Source organism: Ursus arctos, unplaced genomic scaffold (genome assembly GCF_023065955.2).
Source record: "Ursus arctos isolate Adak ecotype North America unplaced genomic scaffold, UrsArc2.0 scaffold_15, whole genome shotgun sequence".
In the NCBI taxonomy this organism is placed as follows: Eukaryota; Metazoa; Chordata; class Mammalia; order Carnivora; family Ursidae; genus Ursus; species Ursus arctos.
The window spans coordinates 46498408-46516624 of record NW_026622819.1 but is presented as its reverse complement, the minus strand read 5'-3'; the positions used below and the strand labels follow the sequence as shown (position 1 = coordinate 46516624).

Here is an 18217-nt window from a genome sequence, read left to right as displayed (position 1 = left end):
TATCCTTGATCTCTAAAAACCACCACCCCACCACAATTTTAGTTACTTTATATGTGTTAATTGACTTGACATTTGTCATTTTCTTCTGGAAATGCACCCAATACTTAATTCAGGCCAGGGCTGTCCCCTGAAAAACTATTAATTTGGCAGATTTTCCTCCTGGCTTTACTAAGAAATAATTGACATATCACTGTGTAACTTTAAGGTGTACAATGTGATTTTTTAAAAAGATTTTATTTATTTGAGTGACAGTGAGAGTGGAGAGAGAGAAAGAGCCAGAGCATGAGCAGGGGGAGGGGCAGAAGGAGAGGGAGAAGCAGACTCCCTGCTGAGCAGGGAGACCCAAGAGGGGCTTAATCCCATGGGATCTTGACTGGAGTCAAAGGCAGATGCTTAATCAACTGACTGAACCACCCAGGCATCCCTGTGATGATTTGATGATTGTGAAATGGTTACCACAATAAGGTCAATGAACGCATCTTTCACGTCATACAATTACCATTTTTTGTTGTGGTGGTGGTGGTGGGGATATAATTTAAGATCTACGCTCTCAGTGGCTTTCAAGTTTCCAACACAGTATTGCTAACTGTAGTCACCATGCTGTACGGTACATCACAGCACGTATGTTTTTAAAGTTGCTACTCTAGCCCCTTTCTTCTTGTTGCTCAAGTATTTATGCTCATTTAAAAAGAAAAAAAAAAGAAAATGCAGATTTATTTTTTTTAAGAAAGAAATTTTTAATCCCACCACCTAGGGGTCATCACTGATAACATTTTGGGATTTATCCTGCCAGGTTCTTCTACACATACAACATTTAAGTATATATTTTAAAACAATTGAGTATAGGGGCGGGAGGTTAAGCATCTGCCTTCGGCTCAGGTCATGATCCCAGGGTCCTGGGATCGAGCCCCACGTTGGGCTCCCTGCTCAGCGGGGAGTCTGCTTTCTCTGCCCCTCCTTCCCGCTCATGCTCTCTCTCAAATAAATAAATGAAATTCTTTTTAAAAAAATACAATAATGGGGCATAAAATGTCTACTCTTTTGTAATCGTTTTCATCACTTAGCATATACTATCAACATTTTGCAGAGTTTCTCTTTTAATATTTGTCTTTGTTTTTGCCTGAAGGAGTCTTTTGCTTTCCCCACACCCTTTCCTGAGGAACCTTACTTCTCAAAATTATTTGATAGATGAATACCCCCTAAAGTACTGGCTCTCACAGCGTTATCTTTCTCCAAACCCGTCTTAGCAGACTTCATATTTTTAGTGGCACTTTTAAAGATCAGATAACATTTCAAACCAAAAGTCTGTAATAGGAGAATTTCAGACAGTGATGGAAAGGAGAAGAGATGCTTTGGTCTGGGGGGTGGGCAGTCCTCTTGGTGCCCCTTGAATTATAACACCAAGGAAGTCAATAAGCATTAGGGTAGACGCCAAGGATGGTAGGATTTCGCCGTACCCTGATCAAGACCTTCGGTGTACTTTGGTTTCCTTATCTGTACCCTGACCTTCCAAGTCTGCTGTGAGGCTAGACTGTGCACCCAGGGAGAGAGTGTCATAAGAGATGAATGAGGTTGGGGCAGTAGGCATGGCTGAATTTTCTAGGCCTTGTGGGTCACAGCTGGGAGCTAGAATTTTAAGTACAAGGAGAAGCCACCTGTCAGTTTTAAGCAGGAGGGTAACATGATCTGATTTATAATTGTATTAAGGTGCGTTTGCTGCTACCTGGAAAATCAGCTCTGCCATTTTATTCCCTAATGCTTTACCTACTAGTAAATTCTTCCCTTTTAACAAGAGTGGAAAGGCAGTGACCCTCAAAAAAGCTGAGCTTGAGACATTTCTCTTAAACGGCACCTCGGGAGAAGGCATTATTGCTTTCTTTTCTCCAAAAGACCCTGAAGTAGAGGGAAAGCCTCCCCACCGTGGCCCGGGGGAAGAGGGCAGCTGACAGTGGCATGCTGGGTATTCACTCAGGGCCACTCACAAATCCTGTGCTGTCTCTTGCTAATGTGGACTGGACAGCTTTCCCGGCTTCATCTGCCTTTCCACGATTCTACACTGACATTTCCTGCTTATAAATCAAATAGAGGGGTAGCATGAGAGTCGTGGCTGAATTCAGCACTACAGATGCCTCTATAAATTAAAAAAAAAAAATGAGGTCAGAAGCAGCTCCTAAGCATATGTTACCAAAAATAAATCTCACCAACTAGCAGAAGTAGCTGGAAAAACCAAAAACCCTCATAACTTCTCTTCCTCCTTAGACACTGTGACCCCGTCTGCTTAAGTGACCCCCTTTTTCTTCTTAACTTTCCAGATTCCATAATGAAGTTCCTTTCCTCCCCCCTTCAACCTTGTGTTATGAAAAACACGGAATATATAAAATATTTGAAAGAACAATCCACACCCTTATACTCTGGACGTAGTCACAGTGACCCTTTCTTTTACCATTTCTGCTTTGACTCTGTACGTTTTACTAAATCCCTGAGAGCAAGCTGAAGTCACTGCATTCCTCACCCTTAACTGCTTCAGCGCACAACTCCTAAAACCAAGAGGGTCCTCCTGTGTAACTTCAGGTTTGCGAGTGCCTACATTCAAAAACATTCTTAATATCGCAGAAGATGCAGTTGATACTAACATGTTCTTAGTTGTCTCTAAAACATTCCTTTTATAGCTTTTTTTTTTTGGAACCAGGATCCAACCATAATGGGTTTTCTAAAGCGTGAAGAAGTGTGACTGTTCTACACAAAAGGACCTCAATGAATTCCTTATTTGGGAACTGCTGCGCCCTCCTGCTTGCGAGGGGTTCTCCACACCGGGTTCTCTCTGGGGGGAGCTAGTGAGTGACCAGGGCCAGGAGGTCACTTCCGCACGTACCAAGTGCCATGCTAATTCGTATTATTCCTACTGCTTAGCACAAGTACTAACACCTTACAATTACGAGAACAGGGATCATCAGATGACTAATAAGAACCAAAAGCTACTTTAAAATTGCCTGTGGTCAGCAGAGCGAGTAAAAGTGAAGACGTTTCGGAATCGGGATGTAAAAATATTTTATTGTAAGGGACCCTCATAAAAATTCTTCAAGGGATGAGTAATTTATTTTTTGTATTAGTTTCAGTTTTAAAATTTTCCTTTGCTGTTTTACTTAAAACTGATGGACCATGAGGGATTTCTTTCTTTTTCTTTTCATTTTCTGGGGAAATATTTTTAACTACTGATTAAAATTTTTTTTAATTTTTAATTTTTTAACTAAACTGTTTGCCCAACGTGAGGCTTGAACTCATGACCCCAAGATCAAGAGTCACAGGCTCCACCGACTGAGCCAGTCAGGTACCCCTGACCATGAGGGATTTCCAGCACATACCACAAAACCTCATGTTCCCAACTCACTCAGCCTGGGGCTAACTGGGGACTTGATTTCTCTTGTGTAAAGGACACCCTACAGATTCAGGATATGTGTTTTAAAAAAACAGTGTCAAGGTGATTCTATGCATGCCGTATTTACATACAACAGCATTAGATGCTACCTTTAGGCTCCAATTCTGGGTGGAAAAACTATGTATCTGTTTTAGCCGATCTCCTAAAGGGAATCATCAAACCAATCTCAGAACAATATTTTCCTAACATTCTAAGTTGTGAGGCAACCAAAAGACCGTAACACTAACGTTAATATTTTATGTTTTTGTCTTTGTCAAGCGAGTGTGGAGAAATGAGCGGGGGGACTGGAGGCTGAGGACCCCCCAGGAATCCCCACTCTGATTTTCTGGTGGGAGGAGTGTGTGTGTGGGGGGGTGTAGAGAGCCTAACCAGAGAGCCCAGCATTCTAAACATTCCCTTATAAGGACACACGTAGATGGATAGTGAAGTGTTTCCTGCATGCTGATGTTAAGCTCCAAAGATACAGCCTGTGAAGCAGGCGACAAATTAGGCTTCCCACACCCAGCTTTGTACAGAAAGTATGAGCTACAGCTTCCAACCCCTGGCCTGGGATTCCAGATGCAGTGGAAAGCTCAGCGGTGATACAGCCCATCTGCTCCTGTTTTGTGGGGCCCTCACTTCCAGGAGCTCTTTGTAAACCTGGCCAAATAAATCAGTGATCTTATCTGGTTCTGTGTGTCTGTGTGTCTGCACGTGTGTGTGTGGTCTTTCCCCACTAATCTGCGCCTCACTCAAATAATGCTGTCTACGACCATGGCTCACCTCTGCTTTTTCTCCCCACTCCCTGAATTGTCAAGGGGAAAAATAATTATGATTCTGGATCAGAATCACGTCTGGTCAGCTGGGAAAGACCTACAGCCAAGAAACTGGCTTAGGACGTAGCTCCCTCCCCACTACCAGGTGCATGTCAGTGTCTTCCGATGCCGGCATTTCCTAAAAGGTGGGAACTGGGGATGCAAGGAAATGATACTTAACAACAGCGAGTCACGGTGAGAAAGTTCTTTCCCTCTCAGTTTCCGACTACTTTAATGAGAAAGTCTCCGTTTGGATCCAGCACATCTTATCACTTCTCTAACATTTGCTCATCTCCATTTTTAACAGAACTCAGGCTCAGAGGTCTGGGCAGGTAGCAGGAATTACATTACTTTGTTTTATTTTGATTAAATTTTTTGTTCTAGTTGCTTTCTAATGATGGTAAGAGATAATACTTTTTTATTGGAAGTGATATTAAGTGTCTTTTTAAAATAAATTTAAGTTAAAAAGTTAATTTAAAGAAAAATACTTTGTAAACAAGAGGACTAGGGGTCTGTAGATATGGCAAGACTTGTGACAACACATCAATGACTAGCCTCTGGGAACACTGGCTAAGAAGACTCCTTCTAGATCCGGGGTTCTCCACCCCGGCTGCACACTGGAATCAAGTGTGGAGCTTTGGGCCTGGCATCTCAGCCAGGGCCTCCTCAGGGCCGGACGCAGTTCAGACACGGGATGAGGAAGGAGCTCTGGGAGCGGCACTACTGAGCAGCCGCAGCTGGGACCACTACACCACCTCCTGGAGGTTCGCAGACATCGCTCTCCAGTAACTCGCTGGAGAGCAGACTGCATTAGGACTCCCGAACCCTCAGCTTCTAGGCGTTCTCTCCACTGGGGGCTCCCCAGAGAAAAGTCATCCGTGCAGAGCCGCATAACCAAGGCTCTGATTGCTTGGCAATTACTGGCAATGCTGATGAAACAGACACAACATGTTTCAAGGACCAGGGTGCGGCTTTGGATTAAGGTGACTGACAGTCTCTGTCTCAAATGGAATGGTGTTATCTTGGCAGGCTTTGGAGGATAAACAGGGATGTTTTTACTTGTCATCTAGAACTGAGCTAAAACGTCCCTCCCCTCATCATTTAGGCCATCAGGAGCCCTGTGTTGGGTGCGGAGGATACGAAAATGACCCTCAAGCAAGAAATCTGTCCTATCACCCCTCCCTCCCGGTTTCCACTGTTTTATACCCTCATCACTTTGCTGTTGTGGGTCTTGGCTGGTGGTCTCCAGACTTTTTGACCACAAGCTCTCATCAGTAAAATTCTAAGCACACACCTCAACTGACATGTATTTATTTGATCAACTCTGGAGAGCTGTCATTTTTGACCAGTGTGCTAACTAAGAGGAAGGCTTAGTTTCTTTATTATTTTCTGAGTAAAAGGTTAAAAACTCCGAGCTCATCCTGCCTAACACCTGGACGGCTAACCTTCTATGCTGCCGGCCGAAGGTGTGGACTGTGAAGGACGCCACCAGGGAAGGGACCCTGTCCAGTGACCTCTGAGTTCTGGAGTCCCACACACCCCAGGGGGGCTCTCAGTCATGTCTGTGGAGTCAGTGACTCTCACCTGTCAGACCCTGTTTGCCAGGAACCTGCTGCGTTGATGAAGCTAGCGGGTTTGTTTTCCAGATTGGGACAAATCTGAAAGGATGTCGAAATAGTTAAAAACTATAAAGACATGGCGTGCCTGAGTGGCACTGTCATTTGAATGTCTGACACTTGGTTTTGGCTCAGGTTTTTATCTCAGGGTCATGAGATCAAGCCCTGAGTCAGGCTCTGCACTCAGCAGGGAGTCTGCTTGAGATTCTCTCTCTCCCTCTCCCTCACCTCCCACTCCCACACCCACTCGCTCTCTCCCTCTCTCAAATAAATCCATAAATCTTAAAAAACACAAACAAATGAACAAACGAACTATAAAACCATGGACAGGAAAGGTATTACTGGGAGTCAAGCCCTTCCACCAAGCCTGGCTCATTTTCAATCTAGAACACCACCGGGCTCTGAGTCTGGGCTGAAGATGCTCTGCTTGCAGATGGACTGAGGGGCTCTGCTTAGTGGTGCCTGGATGTGGGGACAGGATGCGCCTCCTGAGTAGCTGGAGGGGTCTTTGGTCAGGGCGATGGGAAAAATAACCCTGGATCAACAACAGGTGGGAATACGGAGCGAAGGTCTGAGATGGACAGTGAAGGGCGGGCTTTTGCTGTTTTACTTCCCACGCATCAGGATTGTGCACATTTGTTAAATGGGTGAGTACTTCCTCTTAAGGGAAAAGAAAGCAAAAATGTTTATTGCACTAAATTCAAATAATTTAGAGTGTAAAGTAAAAAGTGGGAGACCCCTATCTCCTGCTCACCCCATACAGGTATGACCTCTCTTCCTAGCTCAGTGAACATTACTCTTATAACTAAACAAAGAGAAAGAAAGAAAGAAAGAAAGAAAGAAAGAAAGAAAGAAAGAAAGAAAGAAAGAAAGAAAACAGTTCATATTAATATGCTGGAACATAAAACCATCTGCAAGGATACCCTTTGGAACGTTGAACAGTGGCTATCTTAGTGTGGGGCAAGGTGGTTTTTTTCTTTTTTCTGCTCCTCTGGGTTTTCTAGCCATGACTTTATTTCAGTTATGCAATAAGAAAAACAAAATTAAAGGAAAAGGACTATAAAGTGGAAGCGGGAGAGAGAGGAGTCAGATGTGGAGCTGGAACCAAAACCAAAACCAAAACCAGCAAGTCAATCCGCAAGGCTCCGCAGAGCAGCGCTCTGTCCCTGGCTGTGCTAACGGCAAGCATCTTTGCTTCTCACCCAGACTCCCGCACTGGCTGTAACCCTGGGAAAGGCATCTCCCTCTTGGGGCCTCGGCTTCCTATCTGCAAAATGTGGGATCGCACTAGCTCAGTGGTTCCCAACAGGGGGAGGTTTTGGCCTCTACATAATAGGCAGTAACTGGAGACTTTCTTTGGTCGTTACAATGGGGGAGGGTGCTCCTGGCATCTAGAGAGAGGGTAGAGCCCAGAGATGCTGCTCAATGCCCTGTGGTGACAGGACAGGCCCCTCCAACAGAAGGTTATCTGGCCCACGCTGTCCCGGTGCCGAGGCTGCGAAACCTGCCTCGATGGCATTCAGTTCTGTGAGTCTGGGCCCCGACTCTCCTCGCCTCCTGTAAGAGGAGCAATGTGCTCGTGACTGCCCAGACTCTGACTGCAGCCCGCTCCGCTATCAGGAGGAGAGAAGAAATAAACAACAGGGCCCAAGGCAGTGAACACTCTGAAGTCCTGGCCGGGAGGTTCTGCCCTGAACGGCAGACAGGCCGTCAGACAGGCTGTGTTCTTCCCAGGGACAGCCCTTCCCTCGCTCATGTGAACAAACAGGGCCCTCTTCTGGCGTATGTCTGCACAGTGAACAATGGGGCTGATGGCTCAAAAACCACACAAAATTTGACCAAAAACTCAGTGACTGTGCAATATTTCCCTGAGGACCATCTTATGATTTCTCAGGGTAGGGTACACCAGAGGAAATACTAGTTGTTAATAACTGAATTTCCTTTGAAAACATAACAGGACTTATAAATAGATACCTAACAAATGCTGATTCATCTCAGGCTAGACTCAACAAATATCTAAGAGGCTATCACGGCTTGACCCCTTGTGCGCCCTTGATCAATGACGCACGTGGCGCCCCCGCCACGGAGCAGGGAGGAGGTCTTTTCAATTGCTGGTGCTGGGACGACCGGGGAAGAAAGGAAAATGGATTTCTACCTCCCATGAAACACACACATCAATTCCAAGTGGATAACAGACTTAAAGTTCTGTTAAGCCTCGAAAGGCTACATTAAAACTTTTAGAAGATAACACATCTTCATGACTTTAGAGTGGGAAAGTTTTTTTAAACAAGTCACAAAAGCACCAACCACATGGGGGGAAATGATAAATATACCAAGTGTTAAGAATTTCTATTTCTCAAAAGACATGCCACAGAAATACATTTACAATTCATGTATCCACAATATATCAATAATAGATATGAATCAATAAGGAAAAGATAACTTGATTTAAAAATAGGCAAAACTAGTGGACAGCCTTTCACAAAAGAGGCTGTCCCATTGGCAGTGCCCTGTGAAAAGGGGCCAACATTCACGGTCATCAGGGAAATCAAAACCATAATGAGATATCACGACACACCCAGCAGAATGGCAATGATAGAAAAGGCAGACAAAGCCAGTGTTCACAAGGATGTGAAGAAGTGAAAACTCTTCTGCATCGCTGAATGACTGACTGCATTGGCACAACTACTTTATACAACTGTTTGGCAGCGTCTATCCACACACTGGCCTAGCCATTCTATCACACGGTAAATTTACCTGATAAAAATGAGAGCACAGATCCACCAAAAGAAATGCCCAAGAACACTGACGGCATCTTCATTCATAAAAGCATCACTGTTTACTCTGTAAACAACCCAACCTCCACCCACAGTAACGGGGATGATCTGATGAGTCCATGCAGTGAGAATATTATTACTCTATGGATGTTAGACCACAATTAAAAATGCCAAGCAAACAACCTGATTCACAGGTATAGAGATTTCTGTACTAATACTACACCCTGAATTTTGAGAAATATTCACAAGTACCTAACAAAGAGAAAAAATACACCATTGTACAAGTGACCAATCTTTTCAATTTATATTCTGCCAACTTACGGATTAATAATACATGAATAATCTCGGTTAAAAACAAAAAGGCAAGCCTCAGGATGAGAGAAGGTATTTGCAGCAAAAATTCCAATATGGAACCCACAATCAGAAACTCTGCAAATCTATTAGAAAAAGACAACATGAGATGAGTGGGCAAAAAACTTCTTACTTTGTACTATTCAGTATTCTTCCAGTTTTTCTGGCATTATTAATCTATGTTACGTATTACTTCTATTTTTTGAATTAACTTTTAGTTGAATAATAATACATGAAAATATTTTCCTTGTAAAATATCAGACATTTCAGATAAAATTGAAGTCCCTGTTGACCCCTAATCCTAGCTTCTTCCCTGATACCTAAAGAAAAAGACTGAACTATTTGGTATACTTTTTTTCCCCTAAGATTTTTGTTTTCAATGCAGTGTTATTTTGTGGGTTTTATTTTTTGTTCATTTTATACGTACGGCATCATAATGTGTGTCTTGTCCTATGATTTGTTTTTTTTTCACTCAGTGTTAACATCTTTCAACATTTTCTATGTGGGTATATACAAAGCTATTTGAGGACCTTATTCTTTTTAACTGCTTCTGAGTCCTCCATAAGAACAGATGTTCCACAGCTTAAATAGTCCTTCTTCTGCAGATGGTCATTAAGGCCTCTCCGTTCTTTCCTTCCTCCCTCCCTTTCTTTTTGTGCTATAAGTACCCCTCTTTAATTAGAACAGTGGATATGTCATGCCTCATTCTCATCTCAGAAAGCACTGTCTTGGTTTGTGGATTCCCCTGTTGTCAAGTAGAGAGCACAGTGCACAGCTCTGGGGAGCCCTAACCCTTGCTATGTTGGCCTCCAACAGGCCTGGACTCAGTCCTGGAAACCTAGGCTTTCCTTCTTCTGCCTCTGCTGCTGATGGGCCTGGGACCTCAGGACAGAGCTCCCCTCTCTGGTTTTCACTGCCTCATGTATGAATGGAGGGGGTGGGAGCATAGACGGTTGAGGCCTCTCTCAGCTCTGAAGGTCTTTTATCCCGAGTATCCTCTTGTCTTCAGTGATATATGCCAGTGACCACCCAGCAGGAATGCCTGAGAAAAAAATTCTCCTTTCCTCGTATCCCCATCAATAGTCTGCTTCTTGGGATTTGCACGGGGGAAGCTTAATGGTTGCTCCCAGGTCACAGCTCCTCATGAAAGAAGGTGCTACCAGGAGACACGTAGGCACTGGGTTTCCAGGGGCCGGCCCTCCCCCATCTCCGCTCCTCCCGGTGCCCCCAGAGCCTCTCCCCATCTTCCTGAAGCCTTAAACAGAGCAGTGTTTCCTACTCATCTTACCCCTGTGACTTCTGAAGGCTAAGTTGCCATGGCAACTCAGGCCACTGAACCGTGTTCAAAACCTGTTACCATAAAGAGGAACACTTAGCTGTCTCAAGAGTCTATTTAAAGGGGAACAGAGAGGCAATTACTCCTTATGGAGGGGAAGCAAAACCGTGTGCATTTCCGAGCCTTTCCGCGGGGAAGGGTCTGAGAGAGCAGATGGGACTCGTCCCTTGTAGAGGTGGGGACCCCAGGATGGAGTGAACCGGCTCACTCAGGCCGAGGATGAGAACAATGAGAAGCAGGAATCTCCCTGTTCTTATTCTGAGCTTACTTCTCCTCTTGCTCTACCCATGTCCTGTCTCCTCCCTACTTCCCTCCCTCCCCTCCCCTCTCCATGGGCCTCCCGCCTCCAGGATGATCCCTGGCCTGGGCAGCTGCAAACAGCCTCAGTCTGCTTAGGCTGGTGCTTCTCCAAGGCTGAAAGGGACTTCCACCAACGTAACCCCAACCCCCTCACCCTCCATCTCAGAAAACTCCAATGGTTTCCTGCCCAGACCCGCGGCTACCTGCTCTCCTGCCTCAGCAACTATCTTGTCCCCTTTGCCTCAGCTCCTTCCAGGGTTCTTTCTCTTTCTTAAAGATACCAAGCTCCTCCCTCTGCAAAAGCAGCTTATCCCTCCGGACACCCATCACTCTCTATCCTGTATTCCTTTTCATTCCTTTACAGCTTGTACAACCCTGCGCATTCTGCTTGTTTACTTCTCCAATCATGCCCCTCTCGGGAGTAAGAACGGTGGTAATTTGTCTCCCTTACCCAAGGCCCTTCACCCACAAGCTAGCGCTGCAGTAGCAAGGAGCGGGCTCTCGGTCCCCTTTTGCTGACTGAGCACACAGACGCTCAAAGATCCTCCTGCTGCCTCCTGGGGACTGTGCCTCTCCCTTTCCTTCCAGCACTCCACTGCTCCATTGCACCAGTTCCCCCACGGCTGGAGGGCTGTGGACCCCACACTTGGACGGGAGCAGGCAGCGCAGAGCATTGGGGAGGATGAGAAAAAGGCAGCCTCTGTGATGAAGCCATGAGGGCTGGTGGGGACAGATGAGCGGTCAGGTGGCTGAAGGGAGTGCAGGGTCTGTGTCGGCCTGGGAGGTGGGAGCATGGTGAAGCAAGCCTCTGTGCATCATGGTAACTACACCAATTCTTTAGTTCTTATTGTATGTACTTTGCATGCTTTTTCTCCTTTCGGCCTCTAAACTACCCTGTGGGTGAGAATGGCCGCCTCCCATCACAACAAATGAAGAGAGCGCGCCATGCTCTTCCCTCAGCCTGGACCCTCGTCCCTGGTTCTTCACCAGGGCAATTCTTGGTCATTGTCCTGGTCACCTCCTCCGGGAAGTCCTCCTTCTCCCCCCACATTAGGTTCTATCTTATGTTCCCACAAAACCCTCTATTCCTTCCTCCTAGCACCTGCTGTAACGTAAACACAGTATTTCTGTGTAAATACTTGTTCAGTCTAAGTCTGCCTGCTACTGTCCAGGACACAGGGCAGGGACTGGCCACTGCCGCATCCCCCAGGGCAGTGCCTGGTCTGTGGCGGCCACACGGGTATCATTTAATAAGTGGATGGAAAACAAAGCCCGGATAGGTGGCCAAGATCCTGCAGCTGGTGAAGGTGGGGCTGGGACGGGAACCTGGGTCTGTCTAACACCCATGCCTGCCTTCTTCCCAGGGGTCAAGTGGTGGGAGCTGTGTGTAGGCAGAATGGAGATGGAGGGCATGCCCTGCGTGGGCAGAGCACCGGTCTATGCTGCAGGGCCTCCCCGGTGGGGTGCGGTAGAGTGGCCTCAAGTATCTGGCTAGGGTGGGGGGGTCCCCGATGGCTTTGGGCTCACGACTCACCAGGGCTTGCTCTATGAGGAGGCAGAAGAGGATGGCGTTGCCCACCTCCCTCAGGCTCTGGAACACGTCTGTCTTGAGCTCTGCGTACTCGATGATGTCCTTCAGCTGGTGGTGGAAGAACTCTAGGATCCCTGGGGGGACGAAGGCAGACGCTTAGCGGGAAATGGGCCCTGCTCAGCCCGGATTATGGGAAGTGCTGGCAAACCAAACCCATGTCGCTCTCTTTGTGGGCCGGAGGTGAGAGAGAGAGTTCTTTCAGGGCTCAGTACTAAAGAAAGCTCAGGAGGCTGGCTCACATCTTTTTTGGGGCAAAACAAATGTACCCAAATACAGCATCCCTGGATCTCTCCCAGTCCTTCCAAAAAGTTATCTGAATTCCTGACAATGGCAGGAATTAACACTTGCTTATAAACGTTAGGTATTGTGCTAAGCACTTTTCTACAACTGCTCATTTAATACTCGCAAGAATACCACGAACCAGGCACTTTCACTCTTTTCAGATGAGGCTCAGAGAGGGTAGGTGGCATGCCCATAGTCACACAGTTAGTAAGTGGGGCGGCTGAGATTGAAAACCAGGGCTTTCGAGTACAAGCCCTTTTCTCTTCTGAATCACACCCACTCAGCCCCTGACAGCTTGGTTTTTAGAAAAAAAAAACACCAGGTGCCAAACTCACAGCCTCCACCTTTCCCCATTCCCCAGGTCCCAGATTCAGGCCCTGTGCCATTCATTCCCAGGGAAGGAAAGAATGATTTCTTGGGCCAGGGGCAGAGTGGCAAAAACTCCTGCTTCCTGACTCACCTTGGAACTGTCACTTGTAGTACCACCTGTGACACCTCCCTCTCACCAGTGGGCAAATGGAGGACAGGATCCTAGAGTGCTGAGTCAGGAAAGGCCCTAACAAGCAGACTGTAAACGCTCCCACGCCTGCTGTCTTCTCTAGCCCCCCAGCAGTCCTGTGAGACAGGTGCGGCACGCATCTTTACCTTCACCAGAGAGCATGGTACTATTGCCCAGAGGGTTTAGAAATGGGTCAAGGCTATGTAGCTAGTGGCGGAGGTAGGACGCAAACCCAGTGCGGGGCCAGCCTGTCCGCATGTTAGAGAGGCGAACGTTCCCAGGGAGATGGCCAGGGCGTCTCCCACCGCGGGATGGGCCTGGATTATTTTCCTATCGCTACCCTGGGCCCCCGGAGCCCCATCACCCACCTGGGGAGCCATACTCGTGCCGGGGTAAGCGGCATATCTTGGGCATCACCTCGATCAGCGTTTTCACGTACTGGAGAACGGTTCCTTGGAGCTGACAAAGAGGAGGGCAACGTGCGTGGGTAATCACCGCGGCTGTCTCTGTGCATCTCTGGACCAAATGCTGGGCTACTGGGGTGTAAAAGCTTCTGCGGCAGCCTGGGGGCAAGCACTATGGACTGAATGTTTGTGTCCCCCCCCCCGAATTCATATGTTGAAACCCCACCCCCCCAATGTGGTGGTGTGTGGAGACAGGGCCTTTGGGAGGTAATTAAGTCACGAGAGTGGAGCCTCATGATGGGATTCGTGCCCTTGTAAGAAGAGACGAGAGAGAGAGAGGTGAGGCACAGTGAGAAGGCATCTGTACACTAGGAAGAGGGTTCTCGCTAGAACCCTCCCCCCCCCCCACATGCTGGCACCTTGATCTTGGCCGGCCAGCCTCCAGCACTGTGAAAAATCATTTGTTGTTGAAGCTACCCAGCCTGTGGTATCTTGTCATAGCAGCCCGAGCTGCGTAAGACAAGAAGGCTCTGCTCCTTGGGAGGGGGGAGGAGGTTCTCTCCTAAAGGTGGGGCACAGCCCCATTCTCCTTTATACAGAAAAATGGGCCTTTATGATATAGAACAGAGAGCTGTTTCAGTCCCTTAGGCGTACAGACTTCCAGGAGGGAAATTTCTAGGCCCGGGTCTTTCCTGGGGTTGAGGTGCTTACACCGGCTCCAGACTGAGCTGAAATGTCATGGGCCAGGGAGCCATGGAGACTGAGGCACATTAGCTAACTTAAACACAGAAAATACATGGGTCTGTCCAGGGCAGACACCTTTAGTCCATTACATTTTCCTGTTTTTACTCGGATTGAGCCTCACAACCTGTAACAACTCACAGCTCTACACAGCTGTTACCAGAGGACTACAGTCAGCAGCTGAATGCGGTTTCCTATTTCTGACATGGTATTCATGACTTTGTTTACTTTTCTTTTGTCATCTCCAAATTTCAGGAAAATCTTGTTTAAATGTTTCAGCTTTGCTTCAGCAGTGTCATGGGGAACTAAATAAAGGTTCTGATAATCATACTTGGGGCGGATATAGAATTCTCTTGAGGCCAGTGCAGTATTGCAAGGGGTTAGCAAGAAATCCCAAGGGGAAGAGGCATGGCGATTGATTAGAGATGTCTGCTGTGAGCACGGGGGAGAAATGGCGGCATGCGTGTCATGGATTTGTCATGCTCAAATTAGAAAACATTACATGGGAGGAGAGGATGAGCAGTGATTAGTAGGCCCTAAAGGTCCAAATCAGGATTGCTGAGTTCAGTTATCAAGTACAATGAGTGAGCTCTGGGTCAGAAAATGGGAGACAAAGCCACAAGGTCAGAAGGTACGCAGAAATGTCGCAGAGCGCTAGGTAAGAGTAACCCAAGTTAAGGGCACAGGATTCCCGGGGTTACTCCCACAGACAGAGCTGAAGGCATGTCCCAGGCCTCATTGAGAGGGTCCTTCCTTACCAAGCTCTTGACGATCTTCAGCAGTTCCTCCATGACCACCGCGATGCCCTGGTAACCCAGGAGTCTGCAGATGGTCTTGAAGTGGGGGGGCCCCACGAAGTTCCTGTAGGAGCTGTAGATGTGGCTGTAGGCAATGTTGAGAGGCTGGAAGACAGACGTTGTGGCAAAGTAAGAGGCTGGCAAGTAAATGAATGCCAGCTGAGTCCTGGAGGGAGATTTTTTGCTGCTAAAAGGGACGAAAGCCTGACATCATCCGCGATCTCTCCCCGGGGACCCCTGTGAATATGTTTGCAAGAAGATGGTCACGGAGAGAGGTGTGCTCAGTGACCGCAGTGATGGCAAGAAGGCCACTCCAGGACGGTTCACCAGAAGAAGAGGAGGATGGGCTTCCAGACAAGTATCTTTTTTACAGGCACTCCTGTCACCCATGAACCAGGACTCTGACAAATTGAGGCACAGGGTAGGGGTAACACAGATGATTTTATTTTTCTAGAGACATCTGTGGTACTAGAAACTGCCTGGAGGAACCGTATGGAAACTCTGTAGCTGATTCAACGTTGCCTCCTTCTACTTTTCCTTGTCTCCATTTATAACGGGGTGGGGTCCCAGGACTGCACGGGACTGGGAGCCAGGAGACCTGTGTTGAGTTCCTGCAAATCACCAATGCTCTTGTGAGCCTCAGTTTCTTCATCTATGAAATGTTGGATAAAATCACGGGTTTCATAACTTTTTAAGGAGCGCCAAATGAAAGGTGTCATGGAGGCTGGTGTGTCAAACAGACAAAAGCAGAGTTGCTCCGTTTGGCTGCTGGTTGGAGGCCCAGAGCCCTGGCCACTGCTGACCATTGACCAGCCACCTCCATTGTCCTCTAGACCCCATGACTGATGCACCTTCACCGAATTCATGGAATTTGTTTAAGATCTTTCTGTCTGGGAATATATAACTAAAATACAGGGCCCCAAATTCGTCTCACCTGATTGGTAAGACTGTAAAGTTACGGTTGACTTTATTTTTTGAAGTGCTGCTACTTACGGAACGCCTCATGCCGGGCTTTGTGAAGCCCCCCATGTCGTTCTCGTTCAATCCTCACAACATACACATGCATACAGACAATTCTTAGCCCCGTTTCACAGATGAGGGGACTGAGGTTCAGGGTGGTAAGTAGCTTGCTCAAGGTCACACAGTCCTTAGGTAATTGAGCCCTGACCTGAATCCAGAGAGGTCTGATTCCAAAGCCCACGTTCTTCACCTTTGTATATAATGGTGGACTTTGGAAGCTGAATTCTATTAGAAACCATACCCAGTTTTTTAGATAAGGCGTCACTTCAAAGCTTAGTTCCGAGTGTAGTTTTCTACCTGGAATCGTAAAAATCTTATACATGGAGCATGCAAATAAGTAAAGACCACATCTGATATTTTATTAGTGGGAAATTTTCTATTAGTTGGCAAATTAGAAATTCGACATGAATTAAACAGGAACAGTAATGATGCTTTTGGAGGACGTAAGATTCTTAACTCCCCTTGGAGCCATTGAAGGAAGATTTAATTAAGTTCAGTCTAGGCTTTGTAGTAAGTACGTTCTACTATATATGAATTCTAAACTTTACAACACAAGCATCACATTCATAGTACTCTCTAATAACAACAACATGAAGAAGAAGAACACAATTAGAGTACCCACTAATAATAAGAACTCATGAGGAATCAGAACACCCCTGCACCCAGCGGGTTGAATAATAGCTCGTTTGGTAAGGGCAGGTCTACATATGGCGAGGCTTGGAACGTGAGAAGGGGCAGCACTCTACACTCATGAGCTGTCACAGCAAATTCTACTTGAACCTGGGGAGGGACATCTTCTGCGTAGTTACAAGACTTTCCTAAATATTATGAGGCAGGAAAGGTTTATGTAGGGAGGGAAAAACAACTGATTGAAAATCATGATATTCACTGAAGTCAATGTTCAATAAACCCTGGAAGTACATGAATGAATTGTTGAGTTTCATTCAGCCAATCATGGAACCAGGCTGGGCTGTACAATTTTTTGTGTATGAAAGTAAACCATTTCATGGGGCGCCTGGGTGACTCCGTTGTTAAGCATCTGCCTTCAGCTCAGGGCGTGATCCCAGGGTCCTGGGATTGAGCCCCACATCGGGCTCCCTGCTCCGCGGGAAGCCTGCTTCTTCCTCTCCCACTCCCCCTGCTTGTGTTCCCTCTTTCGCTGGCTGTCTCTCTCTCTGTCAAATAAATAAATAAAATCTTAAAAAAAAAAAAAGAAAGTAAACCATTTCAGTGTCTCTATAACAGGCCACCTATCAAAGAGGGCTGGGACGCGGTGAGGTGAGATGCTCATTCTAAGTGAGCGTATCTTAGCGCTGGCCCTACTATCAAAGCCCTATTCTGTGTTCTCCCGTTTCCAGCACTAGGGATGAGGAGTACATAGCAAACACCATGGCTCACTTCTGGTTGGAGAAGGAGACTGATGAGAAAGGGGCAGGAGAGAATTATTTAGGTGATGGGAATGCCCTACCTGAAGCCTGGGTTGTTGACCACACAGATGTACACATCTGTCAAAACTCATGAAACTACTGTGTACACTTATGATCTGTGTATGTTATAGACTGAACAGCTGTATCCCCTCAAAATTCATATGTTGAAATCCTAACCCCTGCTGTGATGGGATTAAGAGTGGGGCTTTTGGAAAGTAATTAGAGTCATGAGGGTGGAGTCCTCATGAATGGGATTAGTGCCCTTTTAAGAAGACAAACAAGGGCTTATTCTCTCTCTTTCTGCTCTCCAGCATGTGGGATACAGTGAGGAGAAGGCGATCTGCAGACCATCACATGGGTCTGTGCCAGGCACCTGATCTGCTAATGCCGTGGTCTCAGACCTCCCAGACTCCAGGCAATAAATAAATGTTAAAGCTCCCTAGTCTATGATATTTTTGTTACAGCAGCCTGAACTAATGAAGACTCTGCAACTTCCTGTATATGATTATAACTCAATATAAAAGCCATACCATAGCCTATTTTACTTCCCAACACTTGTTTTCAAAGATTAAAAAACAAAACATGATTTGAATTTTCTCCTGAAAAGGGCTGCAGCTCAAGCCTGCACAGGAATGAGGGAACGATGACCTGGCTGTGTTAGGGGCATGTGACAGAGCTTACTGACTTTTCTAGAACCACCTTCTCCTCCCCCCATCCACACCAGACACTCTGGACCTTTCCTCAGAAGCCAGTAAAGCTCTGAGCATTTGTCCTTCATTCCTTCTCAAATATCCTATGAAAGGGATTTCTGAGCAGCTGGGAGCTTTCAAATGGATATCCCTAAGG

General features: G+C 46.6%; 1 protein-coding gene across 2 annotated transcripts in view; it reads right to left on the bottom strand.

Moving 5' to 3' along the window:
- CYFIP2 (cytoplasmic FMR1 interacting protein 2) overlaps positions 1-18217 on the bottom strand; it is a 120867-nt gene that overhangs the window by 20868 nt on the left and 81782 nt on the right. For both annotated transcript variants that reach the window (XM_026510861.4, XM_026510862.4), the window contains exons 24-26: positions 14886-15029; positions 13351-13441; positions 12145-12275 (exon numbers count right to left, since the gene is read on the bottom strand). In XM_026510861.4, the coding sequence (XP_026366646.1) occupies positions 12145-12275; positions 13351-13441; positions 14886-15029 (366 nt within the window). The remainder of the gene's footprint in view (positions 1-12144; positions 12276-13350; positions 13442-14885; positions 15030-18217) is intronic.